The sequence below is a fragment of the Anarrhichthys ocellatus genome, unplaced genomic scaffold (assembly GCF_004355925.1).
Source record: "Anarrhichthys ocellatus isolate YVR2014 unplaced genomic scaffold, GSC_Weel_1.0 scaffold23, whole genome shotgun sequence".
In the NCBI taxonomy this organism is placed as follows: Eukaryota; Metazoa; Chordata; class Actinopteri; order Perciformes; family Anarhichadidae; genus Anarrhichthys; species Anarrhichthys ocellatus.
This window is the reverse complement of record NW_022280053.1, coordinates 2,021,263-2,043,144: the sequence shown is the minus strand read 5'-3', so window position 1 is coordinate 2,043,144 and position 21,882 is coordinate 2,021,263. Positions and strand designations below refer to the sequence as shown.

Below are 21,882 nucleotides of genomic sequence, written 5' to 3'. Positions count from 1 at the left end.
GAACAGATAACTCAGCCGCATGGTGTCTCAAAACAATATCTGCCCGATAGCTGTGCAGTGCCATCTACCCTCTACATAACATCCAACTCGCTGTGCAGCAGTACGCCATTGTTCTAAGCCTAGAGCTGCATACTATACACAACAGCTTCATATTATTGATTACACATAATTATTTATTTAGACCCCTTTTGCACTCATACTTACATACAGTTTCCAATGAGTACAGAACCGTGTATTCACAGTGTACTTGATATAGTACATGTTTGGCTTGTGTTTGCTCTTCATACTGTATAGCTGTGTATTTGTTGGAGTCTCTATGATTGAAATGTCGCTGTATTTTGCACATGGAGAGGCACTGATAGCCAGAGCCAAATTCCTATTGTGTTCAATCATGAAAGCATACTTCACCAATAAACCTAGTTCTGGTTCTTGGTAGTCATTAGCATAGGAATTTCATTTCGGAGAAGAGATCGCCCACAAGCCCAAACAACTGGCATTATTTCTCTATTATTACATTCCAGCACTACAAAAAGACGAGTCATTTTCACGTCAAGTATTTAGTGATTCTCCTTTTAGAGAGGTTGCTCAGAGTGTGTCGTATCATCATATTTCTGTGGTGGTCCCCAGTAGTACGAGAAGGGGAGCAATGTAATAAGATCCATGTGTCGACTGCTGTCCCTGGAAGTTGTCCTCTATCTGACGAGTGCCTCATTGTGATCTTACATTCCTCGGCTGATTGCCTCATTAAAGATACACTTACAGCTGCGACTGAGAGGCGATAGAAAAGCAAACCCTTGTTTTCCTCCTCTACAGTCTTTTCTCCTGCCTGTCACTAAAATTGCCCAGACTTCTGCAGAAATTGCAGCGTGAGCCACTTAGCATACAGCTCACCTTTTAAACGAGTGGGGCACACACAAGAGCTATAATTGAGCTCTTAGCCCGACCTGAGTAGTGTACGCTCATGTGATTACTGGAAAGTTAGCCACAAAGAATAAGACATTTGCGTGTTTTGTGTGTGTGTTTATGCGGAAGCGAGGGTTGCAGACAGTAGTCAAGCAGGGGGATGACTATAATTTAGAGATGGGCGTTTGACAGGCTTGGCTGTCAAACGAGTGAGGGCCACTTCACATCAAGCCTGAAAAGATTGGGGGAGAGAAAATACCCTGCATAGTGTCAGTCTGAAAAAAGTAAAGTGTAGACACAACTACACTTCGTAAACCTGTAGGTGGACTGGGAAATTGCTGACAATGTCTGTTGTCTTTCTTTTTGCCCTTTAATTTCCTTCATCTCTCTCCTATCCAAAGTATCTTTGTCTGTGCAAGGACCCGTGTATCTCAGATCAATGTGAAACAGCACAGAGTCTGTGGCAATTAACTCCAAGCCTGTAGAACTGTTCAGAGCTCAGAGAAGCAGAGGAGCCACGCGCAGCATGGGAGCCCATTTAACCTCTGTATGTAGAGAACATACACCCACAAAAGAGGACACACACTTAATGGGACTGATAGCTTTAAGAGAGCGTTTATTCGCTGTAAGGAAATAAAGCTCTCTGTGTGGATGCCATATGTAAACCTACTCCTTTTGGTTAGCATGTTACTCTGTTGAAAAGTTGGTACAGCCTAGTGTTGTTGAACCACAGAAATGCTTTGATTTAGCTGCCGTTAGAACGTTTTTAAGCCACCAGTGTCAATGTTGTTGACACTGGTGCCACCTTCTCTCTCATGAAGGGCTCTTAAAGAGTAACTTTGATATTTTTCAGACCCTCATTTTTCCATGTTTTTGTGTCCGATTGATTGAAAGGGACAACATTTTCTGAAATTGTTCCAGTATTGAGTGAGAGAGAGCAGCCGCTCACCAGGCGGCAATGGAATCCTTTTGAGTCGTCCACTAAAATTGCTTATTTTTGCGACTGACAGGCTCTGATTGTTGCCAAGTGTTTGATAACAGGAGAGGAACATAGGAGTAGCCTCCTTCTGAAATCTCTTGTCCATGCAGAGTTTGTTGTGTTGGACTACAAAAATCATAGCTTAGTGTTATCTAAAATATTTTCTATGCCACGTCTGAATACTCAGGTGATTTCGACAATGTGGATGAGGTCTTTAAATTCGATGGTTGCCCGTATGTATTTGAGTCAGAGTATAAGAGCTCCGTTGTTTGGTGCTGTATTCATGTTTAGAACGTTAAATACAGCTCCTTTAAAGTCATACACCACCACATTGAACAGAGTTAACCTTTGCAACCATTTTTCAGTTTTTCTTTTCTAAAATCATTCCATTCCTCCTAATCTTTTTCTCTCCCAGGGCCCAGCATAAATACATTATTACACACATTTATCCTCCACAGCTTGCCTCCACCACAATGCAGCATCCTGAGGCTTGTATTTGTATTCTTGTCGCACAGTGGAAAATCTAAAGAGGACTGTATCTACAAAAGAGAGCACAAATCAAAGAACATCACAATTCCTGCGAGGATGACGGCCCATTTTGCCTTTCTTTGTGTATCTTTTTTTTTCAATTATTCTGTTTGTGGACACTTAGGGGCAAATTCACAAAAGGATTATGCGACTTTTGCTGCACAAATAAGACAAAACCAACCCATGTAATCCTCAAAGCACCCGCAAGGGGTGAAATGCACCGCTAAGCGCCCCGTAAGCAAATAGCTTATCGGTGCTCTACGCTATCTGCACATATTTAAAGTAGGTAACGGCCCCTTTTTACGCAAATGAGCCTCATTGCAAAAACTATTCCAATTCACAAAGATGACGTGCAACACATGCAGTTGCAGTGAAATTCTTCAGAGAGACATTTATACCGACAGACTGGGATATTAAATCCTAGGTACGGTTTCTCTCTTTAAATTCCTTGCCTAAACTTTTGAGGAAGGCATCAGCACTTGTCGGTCAGGACCTGTAGCTTGCGGTCTGAAAACATAATTCCTCTTTTCCTCTTTGCTGCCTACTCCGTGCAACATTTATACTTTGCCACATAAATAATTGCAATTGCAGGCAAAGAAAAAATGGCAAATTGCACTCAGCTGCAAAACTTGCTGGCTGTGTTTGCATTGTAATATCATTAGCGTAATATCTTCTGTGAATCAGACCTTGAGATGGAGCTAATAGCAGGCGCAAGTGATGCACAATTCATGGTAAGGGCCACGGGTTTGAATAAACTAAATTATATAAATTCTAAACTAAATAAATTAGATTCTACTCATGTGGACCATTCCTAAACTCTCCCCTCTCCTCCACTTTTACTTTCATATCCCTGAAGAAACATCCATTGTAGGCAGCAGCAACTGCCTACAATTGGCTAGACATGCCTTGACCCTGTCAATGGTTTATCTGTGAAAATCTGCCAAACACCCCAATCATGTGTTGCCGTCTTCTCTCAGCTTGGCAGCAGTACCACAGACAGCAGCCAGGTCAAGGGTCAGTGATGCTCGCACCACTCACAGGTTAGTGAAGAGAGGGCGACGGAGTGCTGATCGATTGTTCTCGGGGAGATTTATTACTCCCGTCTTGATGATCCTTCTGCCTCATTCAAAGGCGGCTGCACAGCTTGCCAATGTCCAGCTGATACAATTTGTGAAAGTGCATTATTAATTAATACACTAAGGGAGTTTGACAGAGAGGACTGGTAGAAAAGAATAATTAATAAAGTGGGAGAGATGATGTGTGCAGAAAATTGGTGAGGTCACTGGAAATAGATAAGCAACCGTAGCAAGGATTTGTTCGCAATGAAGCCGGCGCACACTGGAGTAAGAGAAGGGGAGAAACAGTGGTTAGGTAGGAGGAAAAAAATCCAATAGGCTGTTAGGAGGGAAGAGAAGCATAAATTGAAGCATAGAGTGAAAAAGGGGCTGAAGCAAAAACATAATTAAAAAGGTATACATGACATTTATATTCATGGCAATCTTATAAAACTGCCTCAGACTAGCAAGCTACTTTAAATGTTTTTCAGTTCCTTATGAATAGCGTTTTGCAATTCCACCATATTCCTGCCAGGAGTATGTTATCAGATGCACATGCATAAATGAACAGAGCCTAAATATGCACAAGCTAATATACATGCACAGCCACAATGTGCATAAGAGGCTGATTTGAAACTGGTGTAGAGTCAATAAAGGCTGCTACCTTGCAGGAAGGTCACAGCTTAGAGAAACTCTCCACACGGCTTTACACAGTCTCCACCTGAACTCTCTCCCTGTTCCCGTTTGAGGGAATAAATAGCCTCATTATTCCTCCAGGTGCTCACCATCCAAAGCTGTGTGTCGCCTCCATTGTTTCTCCTCCTAAACTATTAATTCTGTCTGCTTCTCACAATAGTCCCCATAACCATATATGTAAGAATTATTGGACATTTTACATCATTCTAACAATATAATAGTCTGTCTATGGCGCAATTTAGAACCAGTCCTTATGGTGCTTTGTTCTGCCTCAGGAAGCAAATGCTAACTTCTAAATCCGGTGAGGTGTTTAGAGCAGGTGAAGTTAGGTCCCCCAGACTCCACTAGAGAAACAAGTTGTCAGTTTACGTATCCTACAACATGTCAGTTTGCTCTTTCAACACAATGGCGTGGTTGTAAGTTGGTACTCTTTTTATGACTCATTAACCACTCACGTTTTCATGTCGCCGCTGTATCCACAAAGCGTTGACAGAATTACTAAGCCAGCGTCTCTTCATGTGGTTTCCAAATAGAATGTCAAAACACTGCAGGGCAGCCAATTTATTCTACCATATCATGCTGGTTTGCATGTATGTATTTGTATAGCATTAGCATGTTTTGGCTCCATTTCAGCATGTTGCTGTTTTAAATGCAGCAGGTAAACAATGATAAGCATGGTGATATGTCGTTACAGTGTATCATCTAGTATAAAGCATGTAGCCTGTAATGGCATCCAAAAAACACAACACTGATGTAATAATAAGCAATTAACAAAGAAGAAATATTACCAAAACATACTCTATTTCACTCGATTTAATTTTCAGTAGACCAGTGAATCAGTAATTATTTGGCTGAATAATATAAGTGCACAGCTTGATAAATAATCATCCGAGCCACTTAATTCTACAGGACCATGATGTGTTCATTGTAGTTTCCCTGCAATCCTACTGAATCTATAATACAACTTTTTTCAGTAATACTAAATGGAATACTAATTCCACGGGTCGAACCTTTCACAACAAAGTTCTAATATCAAACAATGCTTATTGCGATCACCTCAAGATGACCCCAACATCAGGAGAGTAATTGTTTTTTAGTGCCTTGTGCAGCTCTTTACAGTCACTGTCTGCCCACGCACTTGTACCCATGTGGCTCATACTGCCTGTTGGCTTCCTACCCTGCCGACTTCCCTCCAGCCGTATACCCACTGATAATTATAATCCAGAGAAACCATTTCATGGGTTAGCACAAGCACAGCAGTTTGCTAACACTATGTTTAATTCCTCAATATGACACAGTGTAAAATTCTACGAGTGTTTCATACAATTGCTGCAATAATAAGTGGCTCCACATGAAAATGGCTTTATTATGCATTACATTATGGACCCTGACTATTCAGTTAACACTCGGAAAGAAGAGCAAAAATCCCCGGAAAGGAACAACAGCAATACTAGTGCACTATAAAATGCATATGACTGATAAATGATGGGTCTCTGAGGTCATTGACGAGTGGCTCTCAGTGTGGGTTTGTCAAATATAGCCATCTGTGTGCTCATTGAAGTGACTTACGGCAACATTTCTGAGACAATATTTTTCTTTCCAGAATCATTTTTCTCGACCGACATCAAAAAGCATTATATCTCACTTCATGAGTTCACCCTTTACGATTCATACTTAAAAAATCACAACATGCATTCTGCTGCAGAGCGGTATTCAACATAGAAATGAATAATATTTATAATTCAAATATGCGTGAGGATGTGTTACATATGATCACAAGTGTACTCTATGTACTCTTCTCCACCATAACAGTCTCTAGAACAAAAGCTTCAGAGATCTCTCATTCTACAAGCACACCTTAACACTACTACGTGTAGGGACTTTCAAGTGGGAGTACATGTGCATTGCATGTACTTATATGTTGATTAAAGTACAAGCACAAGCTGCAGAGTGCCAATCCAAACATATCAGGGGAACTGACTAAGATGTGTTGAACCCAGCTGTCAGGAAATGCAAGAATATATGATATGATACCATATCCTGCACAACAAAGACAAAGATAAACTACAATATCTCCCAGGACTTGAATCCCAAGGCAATCTATTATTTAGAGCACACGTAAGTGTTTGCAGTTAAAGCTCCTCCAATACTGCATTCATATCCAATCAATTATTCAACAGTGTGATTCCTCCTCTGTCAGTCCGACACACTGATGCTGGCTGTTCAGGGATCCAGTGAGCCGGCCAGCTGAGGTCTTGCCAATCAGCCCTGATGCTGTTACAATGATGCCTCAGCCTCCAGCTCTGCCTCTGCTTCCTTCAGGAGGGTATGCTGTCTCTGATTGGTGTGGCTGTACCCTGGCAGACACTCCATCTGCACTAGATTGCACTGCTGGAGTGGAGATAGCTGCAATTTGCAGCAATTCCGCCAGTAATTTCGATATGTATGAGAACCAGGGCAATTCGTAGCCCTCTCCACAAGGACTGGGGAGGTACTTTATTTGATGCCTCTCATCACCAGCCTACAGGTGTAGTCCAACACATCTAGTTTAGCTCCTGCAAGAGAAAAGGCTCCTCGAAAGGGGGAAGGGATCTTATTTTCCTGAAGCTGTAAAGAATGTATGAGCAGAATCTTCCCACAAAGGAATGCTGAACGAGCACAGATTGAGGAGTGATTGACTGATCTCCTAATGACACTCAGAAATGTCTCTGTGCCAAAGACGCAGCTTTTAGCCACATCTTTTCAGTTTCTGTTTCACGTAATAATTAATTTCATCATTCATCATGGCCTTCAATTAAAAAAAACACGTATCACTTTTTCAGTACTTAGTACATAGCAGTGCCACATTGTTCATGCCTGGTCAGACGTTAGACACCAGAACAACGTAGATTAACAATTCATCATTTCTAACGCTCTCTCGTCTCCTCTGCACTGAGATAAGCACATTTATCTGCAGGATTGCATCCCAGTTGTGTGCTACTGCATTGTGAATAATACCGTAAATAAGGGGTGAGGCAAAGGTGACTGTGAAAAGCATGTTTCTCTCACTTCTTTCACCCCAGTGCTATAATGTTTGTAATTATTTCTACCTCTATGGAAAGCTATTTATAGACATTTTCTCCTCATTCAACTCTTGAGGTCACATGAACATTTGTGTACCCATGAACCTTTGAAGGCCATGGCAATAGGATTAAAAAAAAAAAAAAAAGATCTAGCTTCTATTTTAACCTCATTTTATTCCATCAGTCAGGGAACTTGTGATTTTGATCTTAAATCACAGCTGAGTGTCCAAGGAATGTGTCGAACAAATTAAATAATCCTAACACATATAACATCCACAATGCAAAAGCCAGAAGTGAGCAACAACGGAAGTTGACAATGGAACAAGCAGACTATCGTTGCTGGTTGATTTATTCTAGATGAGCTAGAATCGATCACCGGTGATCGCCTCCCAATGCATGCCAGTTAGATGTGTTTCACGCACACACTGGGCAACGATAACCTCACGATATCCAGGCGGGTTTTGCATTTGCTTTGTGGCTTTCGCGATCGGTCAACACTTCTCGGCCACCCTACTGAATAGTGAGAAAAAGTCTTTCTGTTGACCATACTACTATTTGATGGAGTGTCATGACATAAAAGACAAATGATGCCTGGTGCTCAATTAGTGCCAAACTCTTAGCTACCTCATTACAGGCACACGGTGCTGAAGAGTCTGAAGATGTGTATGGCTTCGGTCTCTCTCTCTCTCTCTCTTTGACCCTGGAATAGGAGGTGGGGCTTGGTGAGACACTGCCCTTGCCTGGCTTTAATGGTGTTATGTGCCCATGATCAAAGTCTTCGTGGCATCTCTACTCCATGCTCATGCATTGCTCCAGGTCGACTCTCTCCCCTTATTTTTCCCTCTCTGTCAGTGTCTTTCCTTCTCAACCAACACATCCTCTCTGCTCGGTTAGATTTGCTGCTCAGCAATCCTTTTAATGCATTCCACATTTTTTACCAGTCCTCCCCAAGGACTCAACCCATCAGGGCAGATCGAGTATTGGAGGTAGTAGAGGTCTTTTACGGTTCTCTCGATTTTTATCAAGACTCGACCTTGTACCGAATTACATTAGTCAGGTCCAGTTCTGTCCTGACGTGGGTCCGGGGTCCAGTTGTCTAATACCCAAGTGGATCTAAGTGAATTCACCATCTGCTCTGTTCATGTGTTTTAAAATAATTGTAAGGGAGCGAATGTGATTTTTTTCACATTCATTTTCACCATGAACTTTAGCTAAACAGGAACACCAGCATGCTGATGTTTTTGTATTGAAAAGCTGATAGTATAGGGGCAGACAGGAAATGAAATGTGAAGGGATCGCCAACATTGTAATTCACCCTGCACCACAGCTGCTTAGTAATTAATGGTGAATCAAGCTGCTACCAGTGTTTGTATTCTCTCTCTGGACCATATTTTGGATTGACTGTCGGCCTATTTTGGATCGGTTCTGACTGTTTTGGGGTTCCTTTTTGATTTTTTTAATGTTTTATTTACTTCGGGTTCAGGTGGACTTTCCATGGGCCTGGTTTAGATCAGGTTTGAAATTGTATAAACATGAAGACCTCTTGTGGATTTATCTGTTCCTGTCTTGTTCCATGTGATGAGGCCTGTTATTGCAAAATGTACATTCTTTGAAGCAAATTTACTTACCTCAGAAAAGTGTGTCTTCTACCGCTAAACCTTGAAGCTTTGTGTGTCTGTGTGACTGCGGCATTCCAGCTGGAGCTCATTTTGTTTTACCTGAGAGCACCTCTAAATATTAATGTGGTCTTCTCCCTGAATTACAGCCTTACAGGCCTGCCAACTCCCTCAGCATTTGTCTACCTGCCTCTCTTTCTCTCCACTCTCCCTCTGTATCTCCCTTCACCACTCTTGGCTCAGTCTTTCCACCCCGAAGGTTAATTTCTGATGATATCAGATGTGATGGGTTGTTGGCTCTCATTCTTCTCTCTCACGATTTTATGACTCACATCCTGCCACTTGAGCAAAATCGCCTCCTTTATTTTGCCCTGTGGATGCCATTTGGAAGCATTTAGTTTCTCAAAGGCGAGAGGTTGAATGCAAACCTGGAATCTAATACCGACATCAATCTGAGCTATCTAGCATCACAGAGATTAATCGTATGTGACATTAGCCAACATTAAAATCTGCATGACCTCAGAGATTTAAATTTGTTGTGTCACCCGTGTCTTACCTGCTCCTATCATCACTAATAAATGAATCCAGTTTGAATGGAATAAACAAGATAGCTGGCTTGGCTCTGCCTGCGTATTTAGCAGCCGGTTTGATGATTTCTGACTTTGGCACGTTGCTGCTTTTGAAGAGCATCTGGAGTGGACCAATAGGATGACATCCAGCTCACTTACCCACGCTGTTATTTAAATACTCTCAAAAAGACACTTACGATGAGGTGCCACTCTGTAAACTATCGATAGAAAAGCGATAACCTCATACAAATAAAATATAGATAAATTGGAAGCTGTTATTGTGATATTTTTATCTGGCGATAGCAATGTCTTTTCCTGAGCTATGACAGGAGTGCGGCGATTGCGAGGAGTTGTTACATTTTTCTCATCCACTCTGGGTGTCTGTGCTTCGTAACATCACTACTTTTAGTGCTCGTTTTAGTCGTTATTGCAAACCTCACCTTGCGAGTCCCCGACTTGCTGTAAGTCGGCTCAGTTTAAATAGAAGTTAGCCCGCTACAACGGCTGCAATGCCAACAGTACACATAAAAAATGGCCGCTGCTCTGACCGTCTTGCTATGAGTTGAATGGGAATATCCATCCTACTCCTATTCCATTTTTCTGAGTAGAACCAGCCGTAATCACTGTCAACTACATAGTCATAGCTGATATTTTGATATCCTCTTCTGTGCTCAAATATGTCTGTATGAATTATTCTTGGAGCAAAGGCAATGTTTTATACATAATATATCATAACAGTCCCAGGAAATTCCACGTGGATCTTACCGGTGAAATGCTGAGATGATGAGAAGGAAATAAACATGGAGGGAGTCAGCGATGAATTGAAATGTGTGTGTGTGTGTGTGTGTGTGTGGTCTTGATGTATTATTGGTTGCTATAATTCTTTGGTAGAAATGTTAGTTGGAGGGGTAAATGAATCAGTTTTAATCAAGCCTCATTGATACTATTCATCATTGTAAACTGCCAATTAGCTATGCATCTTTCTGTTACAATAACATCTGCCTGTCCCCATCTATTAAAATAATGTACCCGCTCATCAATTATTGTCGTGACAGAGAAATGCAAGATCGTGTATGAAGGATGAAAAGGTTTTCAAATTGTCAAGAGTGTCTTCGTGGAAGGAGCTCCGAAATAAGCTCACTAGCAGTTGACCCATACAGTACAAACATGAGAATAAACCATTCAAGCTACATCACAAGCAACATGAGCAAACTTGTCACCTCCTTACTTGTGAGCTCACACTGGCAGCAGCAACATAGGACAAAGTGACCGGCAACTCATTCATTTCAAATGAGTGCCGGGAGACGTGGTGCGCCATGAAAACGGAGTGACAGCTGGCGGAGAGATTTCAGTCACAGGAGAAAGTTAAACAGAGTTCATTTTTAAATGAGCAGAGCTGAGCTGTAGTCACAGACACCACATTGTTTGCACAGCTCATTGAAAATAACATTAACACACTTAGATTCTCAACAATTCAACAGGCTGTGGTTTGTGAACTTCCCCACATGTTACACAATTTTGGAAAGCATTGACCAGTGAGAAAGCAGCTGCTTGGCGATTCACAACCACAACATCTGGATTTACATAGACCTGTAGAAAAATATGATTTGACTTTGAAATATTTATCAACATGCAAATAGAGAAGAGACTAAAAGTTAGCTAGAATTAGCTTAATATATAAAAGGTTGAACGATAGATACAAGTAATGAATTGAAAGGTGGGTAAATATTTGAAATAGTGAGCTAACAGTAATGTATATATGGTTGAAAAAGATGGCTAAAGGGAGTTGATAAACCAAAGATAAAAGTATTAGATAAATGGTAAAAATGTAGCAAACAGGGATGAATGAGAAGTTGAATAAGTTAGCTGCTCTAAGCAGATAAAAACCTCCAAAATACTTCCAGCCACTTAGAATAATTGTATTGCAGTTGGAGCTGTCCCTGATGGGGGAGGATAATTTTAAAGCACAGTGAACACATGTTTTGCGGTGGATTAACATTTAATTACACCTTGCATTAGAACACCGACATAATAACTGTCTCTCTGTCTCTCTCTGTCACTTAAAAGCTCATCCGGCCTGCCGCAAAAACAACTTTGCTTTCAGTGGCTATCTGCCTTTGTGGTGCTGTATAGCTTTGTGTGCACAAACTGCCCACTTAAATATGGCCCTTTGGCCTTCAATATGAAAAGTAATGAACAGAAGCCCAAATATGTTATACTGCTCTCATGATTATCGTATTAACATATCTGTCCGGTTGTATAATTCCTTCTTCTGACTGTCATCCTACACACCATTCATGGCACATCTTCAGACCTGCAGTCACACTGAGCCACCTCCGTCTATGCCACAGTGAGACAACTCCCATTAAAGCTGCTGGATTTAAATCAGTGAAAATGCTGCAGGTCTGAAAACTGCAACTTGGCGAGCTTTAGTCTCTTCAGAAACCCATAATGATTCAAAGGAAACAATGTGTATTAATAATATATTGCTAAATGTATCTATCTTCAAAGATGAAGCAAGTGACTCCTGAAAGCAGTAATGAGGGCGCTGTGGGCAAAGTGAACAAACATTCCCAAGATCATTATTCCCAAATTAGACTCAGCCTGGGGAACGGCACCGCGTGTTCGCTGCTGAACAAATAGTGCCGCCAAAATGTTCATTCAGTGAAAGAATATTCTGTCTCTCACTGCTTTTGAATATAGTGGAATCAGCCTCATATGCGCTTGTTCTATCAGTCGAATGCAGGGCGCTCGAGTGAGTGCAAACCAACCAGCCAAGCAAAAAGAAGTGCGGCCCCCACACTCTTTGTTTTTATTTCTCAACAAGCATGAAAGAACGTGGACCTTGTTAGCGCCCATAACAGGCCACATCTCGATTGATCTACTGCTCGTCTGAGCATTCACCATTCAAAGTGAAAAGTGAGTGACCTTTCCAAGTTATGGATGTTTGTGCGAGGTGGATTAGGAGCTTACACTTCAAAGCATACAAAGGAAAAATGCATTAAAACCATCCCTCCATATAGCAAATATTAGAAATCATAATAACAATAATATTTTCCTTTTTAATGATAAATGACATAAGTTTACAAAGGAGAAATAGGAATTTGCTAAAGGAAATTTAAAAAAACAGAGGTAGACGTGTCAGAGGTGAGACAGTTAATCTTAACATAATTTTACTTTTTGTGTCATCGTCGGCTACGGGGGAGCAGCAAGGGTTCAGCACACACCTGTCTCTGTTTTTCTCCCTGCGCTCCTATCTTTTCATGACAAGGGGAGTGCCGGCGAAAGCGAGCCTATTCTATTCCCTAAGAGCCGACGGCAGCAAGCCTTTCAGCAGACGTGCGTTCAGACCCCGATGGCAAAGGGCACAGCAACTGTCCTTGTGACTATGGAAATAGCCCATCCCCTTCTAACTCCTCCCCATCAATAATCTGTGAGTAGAAGAGCTTGACAGCAAGATCAAGCAAGAGGGAGAGATGGAGAAAAAAAGACAGACAAAATGAGGGAGGGGTTGAGCTATGGTAGGAGGAGATGGAAGAATGCTGCTCCTTTTCTCCTTTTCAGCTGAAACAGTCTCAGGAGCTGCCCCCCAGCAACAGAGGGAGAAAAGCATGATGAATAATTAACGTTGAGAAATGTCACAAGCGGCAGAGAGAAGTGTAATCATTTCTCTGTTGGGTTTAGAGATCTGTTTTTCCATTCTTTTCCTTTATGCCCTGTAGTGCTGCACTACGCTGAGACTGTAACCCGTCCCCGAAAAGCCTCCAATAAATTCCCCTACATACTTTTCAAATAAAAGCAGATAAATCATTAATATTTGGGCCTTTTAGCAGAATCACAGACATCTCGCAGAGGTCTTCTCCATTTTTAATCAAGTCATTGATGTCAGTCTCATTAACTGTAAAATCACATGTTAAGGAGCAGGAGTCTCTGGTGGTAATGGCTTAATCAATGGAGGGCTTCAGCTTGGTTTCTTTGGAGAACACAGCATGCCCTCTTGGAATGAATAAAAGATCAAAATGACAAATTACCGTCTTCATGTTCTAAACAAGCTAAATGTGTCCCTTTTCCCGTAAACCTCAGAAAATGAGGTATGGATTACCATGGCCTAGTTTAATGGTGGTAAGGAGGTAATTGCAGATATATATCATTTTTGAAATTCTGAAATTGTAAGATTGGCCTGCTTTTCATGTGTTGAAGAGAGGATGCTCTTTGTATTTTTGCCACCTGAGTCATCACAAAGGACACGATGAAGATGTTGTTTTGCTTTCAGTGGACAAAGGTACTGCACTATAGCCTATCAGCCCTCAGCTCTGTTGTATCTGTATTGTAAAGGAGACCATAATGACATGGATGATTTAATACCAAAAAAGGCTTAAAGATTTTTGTCCCATCGACGTGTTTGTTAATCAGGCTCACTCCAAATGAGATTCCTTATCAGCAAACACATTGATTGTTCAAAATGAGATGCTGATTTTTCCAGTGTTATTAATCTTCTTTTTAGGTGACATTCAGTAATTATTCCTGTATGGTGCTGTGCTGCTTGTGTAATATGGAGTTTTATCCAGAAAGAAGTTCAGAGAAGATTACCACCCATTCACTATTTGTTAGTTGAAGTGTTGGATGGCATGGGCAACAATGAGGCATGGGCCCATTCTGCTAACTTTTCCCTTGACTTTTCGTCCAGCACCATCATCGGGTCAAATTTTTAATCCGTCCGATACTTTGGTTTTTGATCAAACTAGTAATAACCGCCCCAGCTGTACTTTGTGTGTAACTGCAATGCTAATTAACAAAAGTTAGCATGCCAACACGCCAAGCTTAGACAGTGATGATGGTAAACGTTCTCACTGTTAGTGTCTGTGTGTTACCATGCTAAATTTAGCATTTATCAAGTAGCCTCACCGACCGCTAGCACGGTGGTAGACTCTCGGCCTTGTTATATATATATGCAGGAAACACACACACACACACACACACACACACACCAGCAAAGTTCAACACCTTTTCACACACATTCAGAGAAACTATGATGCTGAAATATTTTCTCTGAGAAAAAGTATCAATCCACACAAACACCTAAAGGAGAAATACCCTGGAGTGAATAAAGACTTCTTGTAAAATACTGACAATATAAAAAATGTCATATCTTATTGTCAATATGATATTAATATCATCATCATGATTATGGTGGTTATTATTATCATTATTATTAATATGTCCTGCAGAGTTAAAAACAAAGTAGACCGTACAATCAAAACAAACATCAATTAAAAGTAATCTGCCCGTAATAAGATGTAAAAGCAGTCAGAATAGAAGAAATAAAGAAGGCAGACCCTAATTGCCATCCTAAAGCGCGTAGGAGGACCGAAGTTTTTGGACTCTCTGCTAAGCTTCCCATAAACGGCAAATCAGTGAGAAGAGAGAAGCGTCTCTCCCCAGCGGAGCAATCAGCATGTTAATTCTGAAGCAAAACACCTCAAAATCCTCCCTTGTATTAGAACCCGTTTTAAATAACCTAACAATAGCATTTAATTAACAGGGAGTTACACCTGAGCATTTAGATTTTAACCAAAGAAGTTTCCGTTCTTATTCCACTTGTCTTCCGCTTTAATTATTCTGAATTAGAGTCTCGCTGAGATTCTCTGGGGCTTTAATTAGCGACTGAATAAGAGTTATGTAAATACAGTTGGAAGCTGCAGAGTCTTTAAATAGAGTTGTGTTGCATCTGGTATTTTCTTTTCTATTTTTTTTGCTGAAAGAGAAAACATCCTAAGTCTTTCTTTTGAAGTTTGTCAAATCACTGCAGGGTACTTTTCCCCTTCGGTGTTTGTGTGGATTGATACTTTTTCTCAAAGGACTAGGTGACAAAAAATATTTCTGAAAATGAGCCATTTTTGTTTCTCCGAGTGCGTGCGCGAAAAAATGTGTTGAATTGTGTGTCTTTCTGTCCTTGTCTGTATCTCGCATGTTGATATTCTTGTGCAAGAATGAAGCGAAAGCTGACTTGCGTGACGTTACCTGCCCATGAATGTATGAATGACTGATCCATCCATCCAATTTTCTGATCCGCTGTGAAAATTGAAAGAGCGGGATCAACCTCCGTTGGGCTAGATTAAACCCAAACTAAGTGCCCAGACTGCAAGCTTCTGTCTCTGCATGATAATGGGTCTCTTTCAGCTGTGTTTGTCATCAAATTAGCCCTCCATTTCAGACGAGGCGCTCTCAGAGTGCAATTCTCGACGACAGCGGAATTCAAATTAGGCAATGTCAGTTGGAGGATTGTAAGCTTTAAAAGGGAGAAGGGGTTTCATTTGTGAGCGGGATAATTGCAGTAGGAGGTAAAATGACAGTGTTCAGGTTCATAAAATCACCGTCCGTCGTGCGGTGCAGCTGCATTGACTCACATTACAGGAGTGCCAGGAAAACAAACCTTAAACCAGCAATTGCAGCCTATAGCTTCCTCTTCATGCTCTAAATCCAACCTTCGGTGTTAACTATGAAGCCTTTGAAGCCCCTCCATCAGTGCATTATTTCAACGTTTTCTCCTTTTTTTTTTTGTCTCCCAAATAAACACTGCAATCGAGTGCATTTATAAGCATGGAGGGAGGCTGTTTAGTCTTGAGGCTGAGTTCACGTTTGTTTGTCTTCCTGCCTTGCGTTTTGCGTTCAAGACACCCAGGTTGAGTTCCTCCTGCTCCTCTCCGCCTGACACACTATCCCTCTCGTGCCTTTGATCAGCTCGGTAGAGTGAAACTTGCCCTGGGACGTACCATCAGTCCATCGCAGCAGGGGGAAACATAGAGCAGCAGGGGGCAAGGAAGAAGGGATGGAAAGCATTTTTCCTTCTGGCACTTTCTGTCGAACACATTCTCTCCAAAGGATTGAGCAACAATTAAAAGATCTGTTCGGGGCATCCGATGAAGCGATGGCAAACTAGGATCTGAAATAGCTGAGACAGGTGGATGTGAACTAGATGTGTGTCTTTGGCTTATGGAAGGGATTTCCAAGCATAGACCCACAATTGAGGATTCATACAAACATACTTTTCCTGAAACAAAAAGGAATTAAGATGCAGGGAAAATGTTATTGCATAGCATATATACGTTAATATGCAAATCAGTTCAAGGGTGTTTCTTCCATTCACGACTAATGACGAGCATGAATGAGCTCAGATCTGATGCCTAATCCTATGTGTGCAATCAAAAGTTAATGAGGATTTATATATGTATTTATTATTCTGTAAAGCAAATTAGTGTTGCCTTAAAAACTAGGAAACTCTTGAGCACAATCAGACCAATTCCTGCTAATAATGATTCCGACCACATGCTACTACTCTTCTTTGGTAATGTCTCCTCTAGCAGTACATCCCATTAGCCTATTAAGCCATCATTTCATTGCTTTAGTAAATGCACAATGTGAGTGCACAGCAGTTTTTTTTTAGAGCTGATCTGAAGGGAACTGAAATGATCGCATGATTAGTTCTGTAGTGAGAACAGAAATACTCATCAGTGAGTTTTTTGAAAAAAGCTTGAGTCCATTTCAAATAACAGACTCGACTTGACTTCAACATACTGTGAATGTTTCATTACCAAGAAGCCACAGATGTTGTTGACCCTGCTGTAAAATGTTCCTCTTCGATATTACAACTTGTATATCAAGCTAAGTATCCTTGTAAGTGTTAGGGGACTGGCTCTGATGTTTCTGAGACAGAGCGGGGGATGACGTTTGTTTTTTTTACATTTGAATTATGAATACCTTTTCATTTGAATGAATAAGAATCAGTTGGTTCAAAAAGCAATTCACCTTCCTGGATAAGTCTGTGAAGCCCTGCTATTTGAAGAAATACTTGGAACTTTAATTAAACAACACATAACATTCTATAAAAAATTTTTTTAAAACATATCCTTGCTGCACCATTTCATGAAGAGTTCAGAGCAATTAAAGACAAATTCTCAATCTTTTACATTCAGGGCAGGCAATGGATGAGCTTTAACCCAGCAGGATGAGGCTGAGGTGGGCGAGAGAGAATTAGGGCATTCCCATGACATTGAGATGAAAATACATCTGTAGAGCATACTAAACACAAAAGAGACATTTTGCAATGTCGACATTGGTAGACACTCCGCGCACTTTTGAAAAGAAACTAATCTTGTTTTCGAGAGAAAAGAGATGCAGCGGGAGACTCTAAATGGGCCAAAAACCATGTTACATCTTATTTCCAGAAAATGTACGGCGTTGAGAGGCTGCTGAGATGGCTTTAAATTGTTTGCTGAGAACAACGGCAGTATTTTGTAATGGATTGTTTTGGTCTGTGTCTCAATCTTTTTTCCCTGCAGGGCTGAAGCAGATCCATGCCCTGTCCATCCAGGGGAACTATGAGCTGCGTATCGACTTGGAGGACTTTGAAAATAGCACCGCTTATGCCCAGTATGGAACCTTTGGAGTTGGCCTCTTCTCAGTAGACGCTGATGATGATGGATATCCTTTGACTGTGGGAGACTACTCTGGCAATGCAGGTATGTAAGCTCTGTGAGCTAGTCAGACTTTGCTTGCAAGATTTCCTGTGCTACTCTAATTTTAACTCTGTTTGTTTTTCTATTAATCTTACTGTGAATGCATAAGTCACAGCAGTGGCTGAAACCTCCAGACAACTTCCAATCTATGCCGCCTCATAGTGAAATAATAATTGTATTTTTACAGTTCAGTAGATGTGCCTACTTGTTAAACCATGCAGACAGTTGCACAGGGAGAGGGACTGTGTCTCTGCTCCCCAACCTTCAGATCCAAGCCAGCTACCTGTCACCTTGATTAAATTACCGCCAATTAATTGCACTGCTTGACCTGCAGCGTAAACAGAGACCAGCCGTTGAAATGAGGAAGCAATTTAAAGAACCTTTGGGGAGCGCTGCTTCGAGAACGCAGAGAGAGAATGGGGACAGATATGAGAGATTGGGCAAGAAAAAGAAGTGGAGAGGAAGAGAGGGGGAGGGGCTGGTAGGAACTGGAATGGAGGGATGAAGGGGGGACAGATGTGGAAAAAAGAGAGGAGTAACAGGAGAGAGGTAAATAGAAATGAGGATACAGGTATTTAAGGAACAGGGGAGTAGGGAAGATAAAAGCAGACAATGTGTTGTGTGTGTAACAGCTTTTTCCCCAGATACAGTGTCCTGTAATGCCTCTGGGCCCCTGTCCACAGCGTGGCCTGACCTTGAACTCATCTGCCTGTTGGACATTTGAATCCAGTCAAATTAAGGGCACTCAAACTCTCTCAGGATGTTCGCGCTCTCACCTTGGCCTCCCTCCAGGCAGAGTGCTGTTATTATTAGTAGTATTTTGCTCTGCTGTGGCTGCTTTCCGATCAGCTGACAGGTGCTCATTTGGGCTGGGAGCAGCATGCATGGATCTTAATGGACATCAGAGGAGGATGCCCCCCCCCCCCCCCCCAAGGGGAGATCCCCCCGGTGGGAAAGAAGCCTTTAAGTGCTTCTGTTTTTGTTTTTTGGGGGGTTTGTCGCCTCTTTTTCTACACCCCCTGGACATCATACCATTGTCTCTGCCATTGAGCTGCTGCTTTTTCTTCTCTTCTCTCCCCCACTGTCTCCTTTTTTCCTAATATCATATCATCATAATATCAGACATGGCTGTCAGAATACTTTTCCAGCTGACTTGTTACCATGGTAATGCCAAATGGAGAGTAGTGTATAGGGCAGAGGGAGAGGGTAAGAAGCTGGGCGGCCACATCCTGAGCAATTAAGGGTTGTTTGATGCCCGGCGGGCTGTTAGCCATCACCTGATTGCTGGTGAGCCGTCTTTCATTCTGCTCTCAGCTTTGTCCTTCTATCCACTTCTGGCCACAGTGTGAAGCCTGCTTTGGAGAGAAAGGAAAGGACAGAGAGTGCAGTGGAGGTATGGGGAGTTCAATGAACATTATGAGCTGTTTGAACATCCATTTGCTGAAAACTTTAGATCTACCGCAGTGTCTGCGGGGGTGTTGCTTTCATTTTACTTGTAAGCCTCTTAGAGCAATGGCTTGTGAAGCCGTTATCGATTTGGAGAATTTGCCAGTGAGAAATCTTTATATAGTGAGTATATATTTTCAGCTCGGTAATTTGATTGTGTGGATCAGACTTGCCCGGCAGACGGCGATTAAGGGCACGTACTGTAGGTGATTCGACTTGCCTGCATTGGTCTTACATCATGATCGTGATCACAGGTTGCAGGAAAGAATGCCCTGTCACTGTTATTCATGCTTTTCTGTACCACTTACAAAAATGCTTAAAAGATAAACATAGAAAGAATGATCGCAGCATATGTGATGAAGTCCATTAACTATGTCGTTTCTCCTCTCTTTCAACATTTCTGTCCATTAACTGACAGACATCCTGATGAAATCTCTGGGTGTGCGTCATTAAGAAGTGGAAGATAAAAAGGTCACCACGGAACCTTTGATAAATTGGCCACAAAGCCGTCTGACTTCCTGCTTTAGATAATGAGAAGCAATACTCTGGAGAACTGGGGAGCCTAGTTCTTTATTCTGTCATCGCCCTCTGTTTATAGAAACGATGAATTGAAATGTCCTGTACTATTTTGAAGTTGATCTCCTGTGGGTTTATCTAATTACTGGTTTCTCGTTGCAGATCCAAGAATATGTCGGCGAAAGACACAAATATAGTGTTTTGCCTATTTGTCTTCTTTTTTGATTCCAGACCGATATAAATTTCAAACGCAAAGGAGGTGCAAGAGCTGTGCTATCTCCCTGCTGCACTTGTTTATGAGAGCTTGTATCATTCCTTTTAAATAAACCTACATCTTTATCGTATTTCTTTATATATGTACTCATACATTCAATTTGTGTCACACATCTTTTCCCCGCCCTAGGTGACTCTCTGCTGAAGCACAACGGGATGAAGTTCACCACCAAAGACCGGGACAACGACCACTCGGAGAACAACTGCGCCTCCTTCTACCATGGTGCCTGGTGGTACCGCAACTGTCACACCGCCAACCTTAACGGGCAGTACCTGCGCGGCCAGCACACCTCCTATGCCGATGGCATCGAGTGGTCCTCCTGGACTGGCTGGCAGTACTCCCTCAAGTTCTCCGAGATGAAAATACGGCCTACCCGCGACCCGGAGAACAAATGAGAAAGACAAAAGGAAGAAGGAGATAAAAAAAAATGTTCAAACATTACAAACCACAATTTCTGACAGCTAGGCGGAGTTACTTGTCTCTATCGTTTATTCACTAAAACATACCTCTTTGAGTTTAGTTGCCTCTGTTGTTTGCCTCCCAATGTCTCACTCCCTTTTTTTGCTCCTCTTCCTCCATCACTCAGCTACTGGTGTCATGCTGGCTACCATTATCCTTACCCCAGGTCCATTTGTTGAAAAAAAAAATAACATAAGCATCATGCATATTTTTTTTTGATCATTCAGTTCATGAAAGCAGCATACCAGAGCTGCGAAGCCACAGTCCACTGCGCTAGCTTTACTCAGTCTGACGTGGTGGTCCAAGCATCGCCTGTAACGCCTGTAACTCTGACCTCCCATCTGTGCTGCCATGGCACTTCAACTGTGGTTCAGTCTCACTGCCCATTGCTGTATAATCTGTGAACGGAGAGGGCTGCTCCAAATGTAGTAGAAAGGAAGTCCAGAGTTTCACCAGTGAGAAGGGACAGCGCAGTGGTACACTACGTCACATTTACATCCTTGATCTGTGTGAGCACGACCCAGCAGGGTAGTGGCAAGAAGTGCGGGGTCTCAGATAATTAGTGGGAGACAGAGACGGCGAGAACAAGGAAAAAATCTGACAAGAGTTGAATTAGTCTAAGGAAAGGGGGGGGGCAGAGTGAATCAAAGGGGAGTGAGGCAGTGGAAGAAGACGAGGTGCAAAAAGGATAAAAAAAGATAAATGAGAAAAAGAAAGAGACAACGGAGGATCTCATTCATCTGACTTGGGCCATTAGGAAGCATATTGGGCACTTTGTCTGATCCGCCTGCCAGCTGAGCACTGGCCAACTGATGCAGCATTCACAGATGGTAACCCAGCACTTTATATGTGTGTGTGTGTGTGTGTGTGTGTGTGTGTGTGTGTGTGTGTGTGTGTGTGTGTGTGTTGCAAGTGTGTGCGTGTGTCTTCGACAAGAGAGAGACAGACAGAGTTCTCTAACATTATCAATTTCCTGTCATGAGTTCAGTGGAGCGTCTCGACTGACTACAATGTTTAGCACCAACAGACTAAACGTGATGCATGGCTGGCATACCTTCACTCTCCATTTAGGTACTGTAGTTACCATGAAATAACAAAGACTGTAAAGTACGTACGTGTATTAGGAAGGGCAAGACTTTGGCAACAATTTGAAGGAGACCAATGGGATCACAGAATGAAAGAGGAAAGAAATATTGCGCCATTGTTCCCTCATTTTCTTGGACCTGTCGAGGAAACAACCCCCCATTCTCACCTCTTTGGTTT

The 21,882-nt window shown here is 41.9% G+C and overlaps 1 protein-coding gene across 2 annotated transcripts in view; it reads left to right on the top strand.

Moving 5' to 3' along the window:
- The window catches only part of fibcd1b (fibrinogen C domain containing 1b), an 84,243-nt gene extending 62,371 nt beyond the window's left edge, over positions 1-21,872 (top strand). For both annotated transcript variants that reach the window (XM_031859849.1, XM_031859850.1), the window contains 2 exons: positions 17,748-17,927; positions 20,290-21,872. In XM_031859849.1, the coding sequence (XP_031715709.1) occupies positions 17,748-17,927; positions 20,290-20,555 (446 nt within the window). In that variant the 3' untranslated portion in view covers positions 20,556-21,872. The remainder of the gene's footprint in view (positions 1-17,747; positions 17,928-20,289) is intronic.
- The last annotated feature ends 10 nt before the right edge of the window (positions 21,873-21,882 follow it).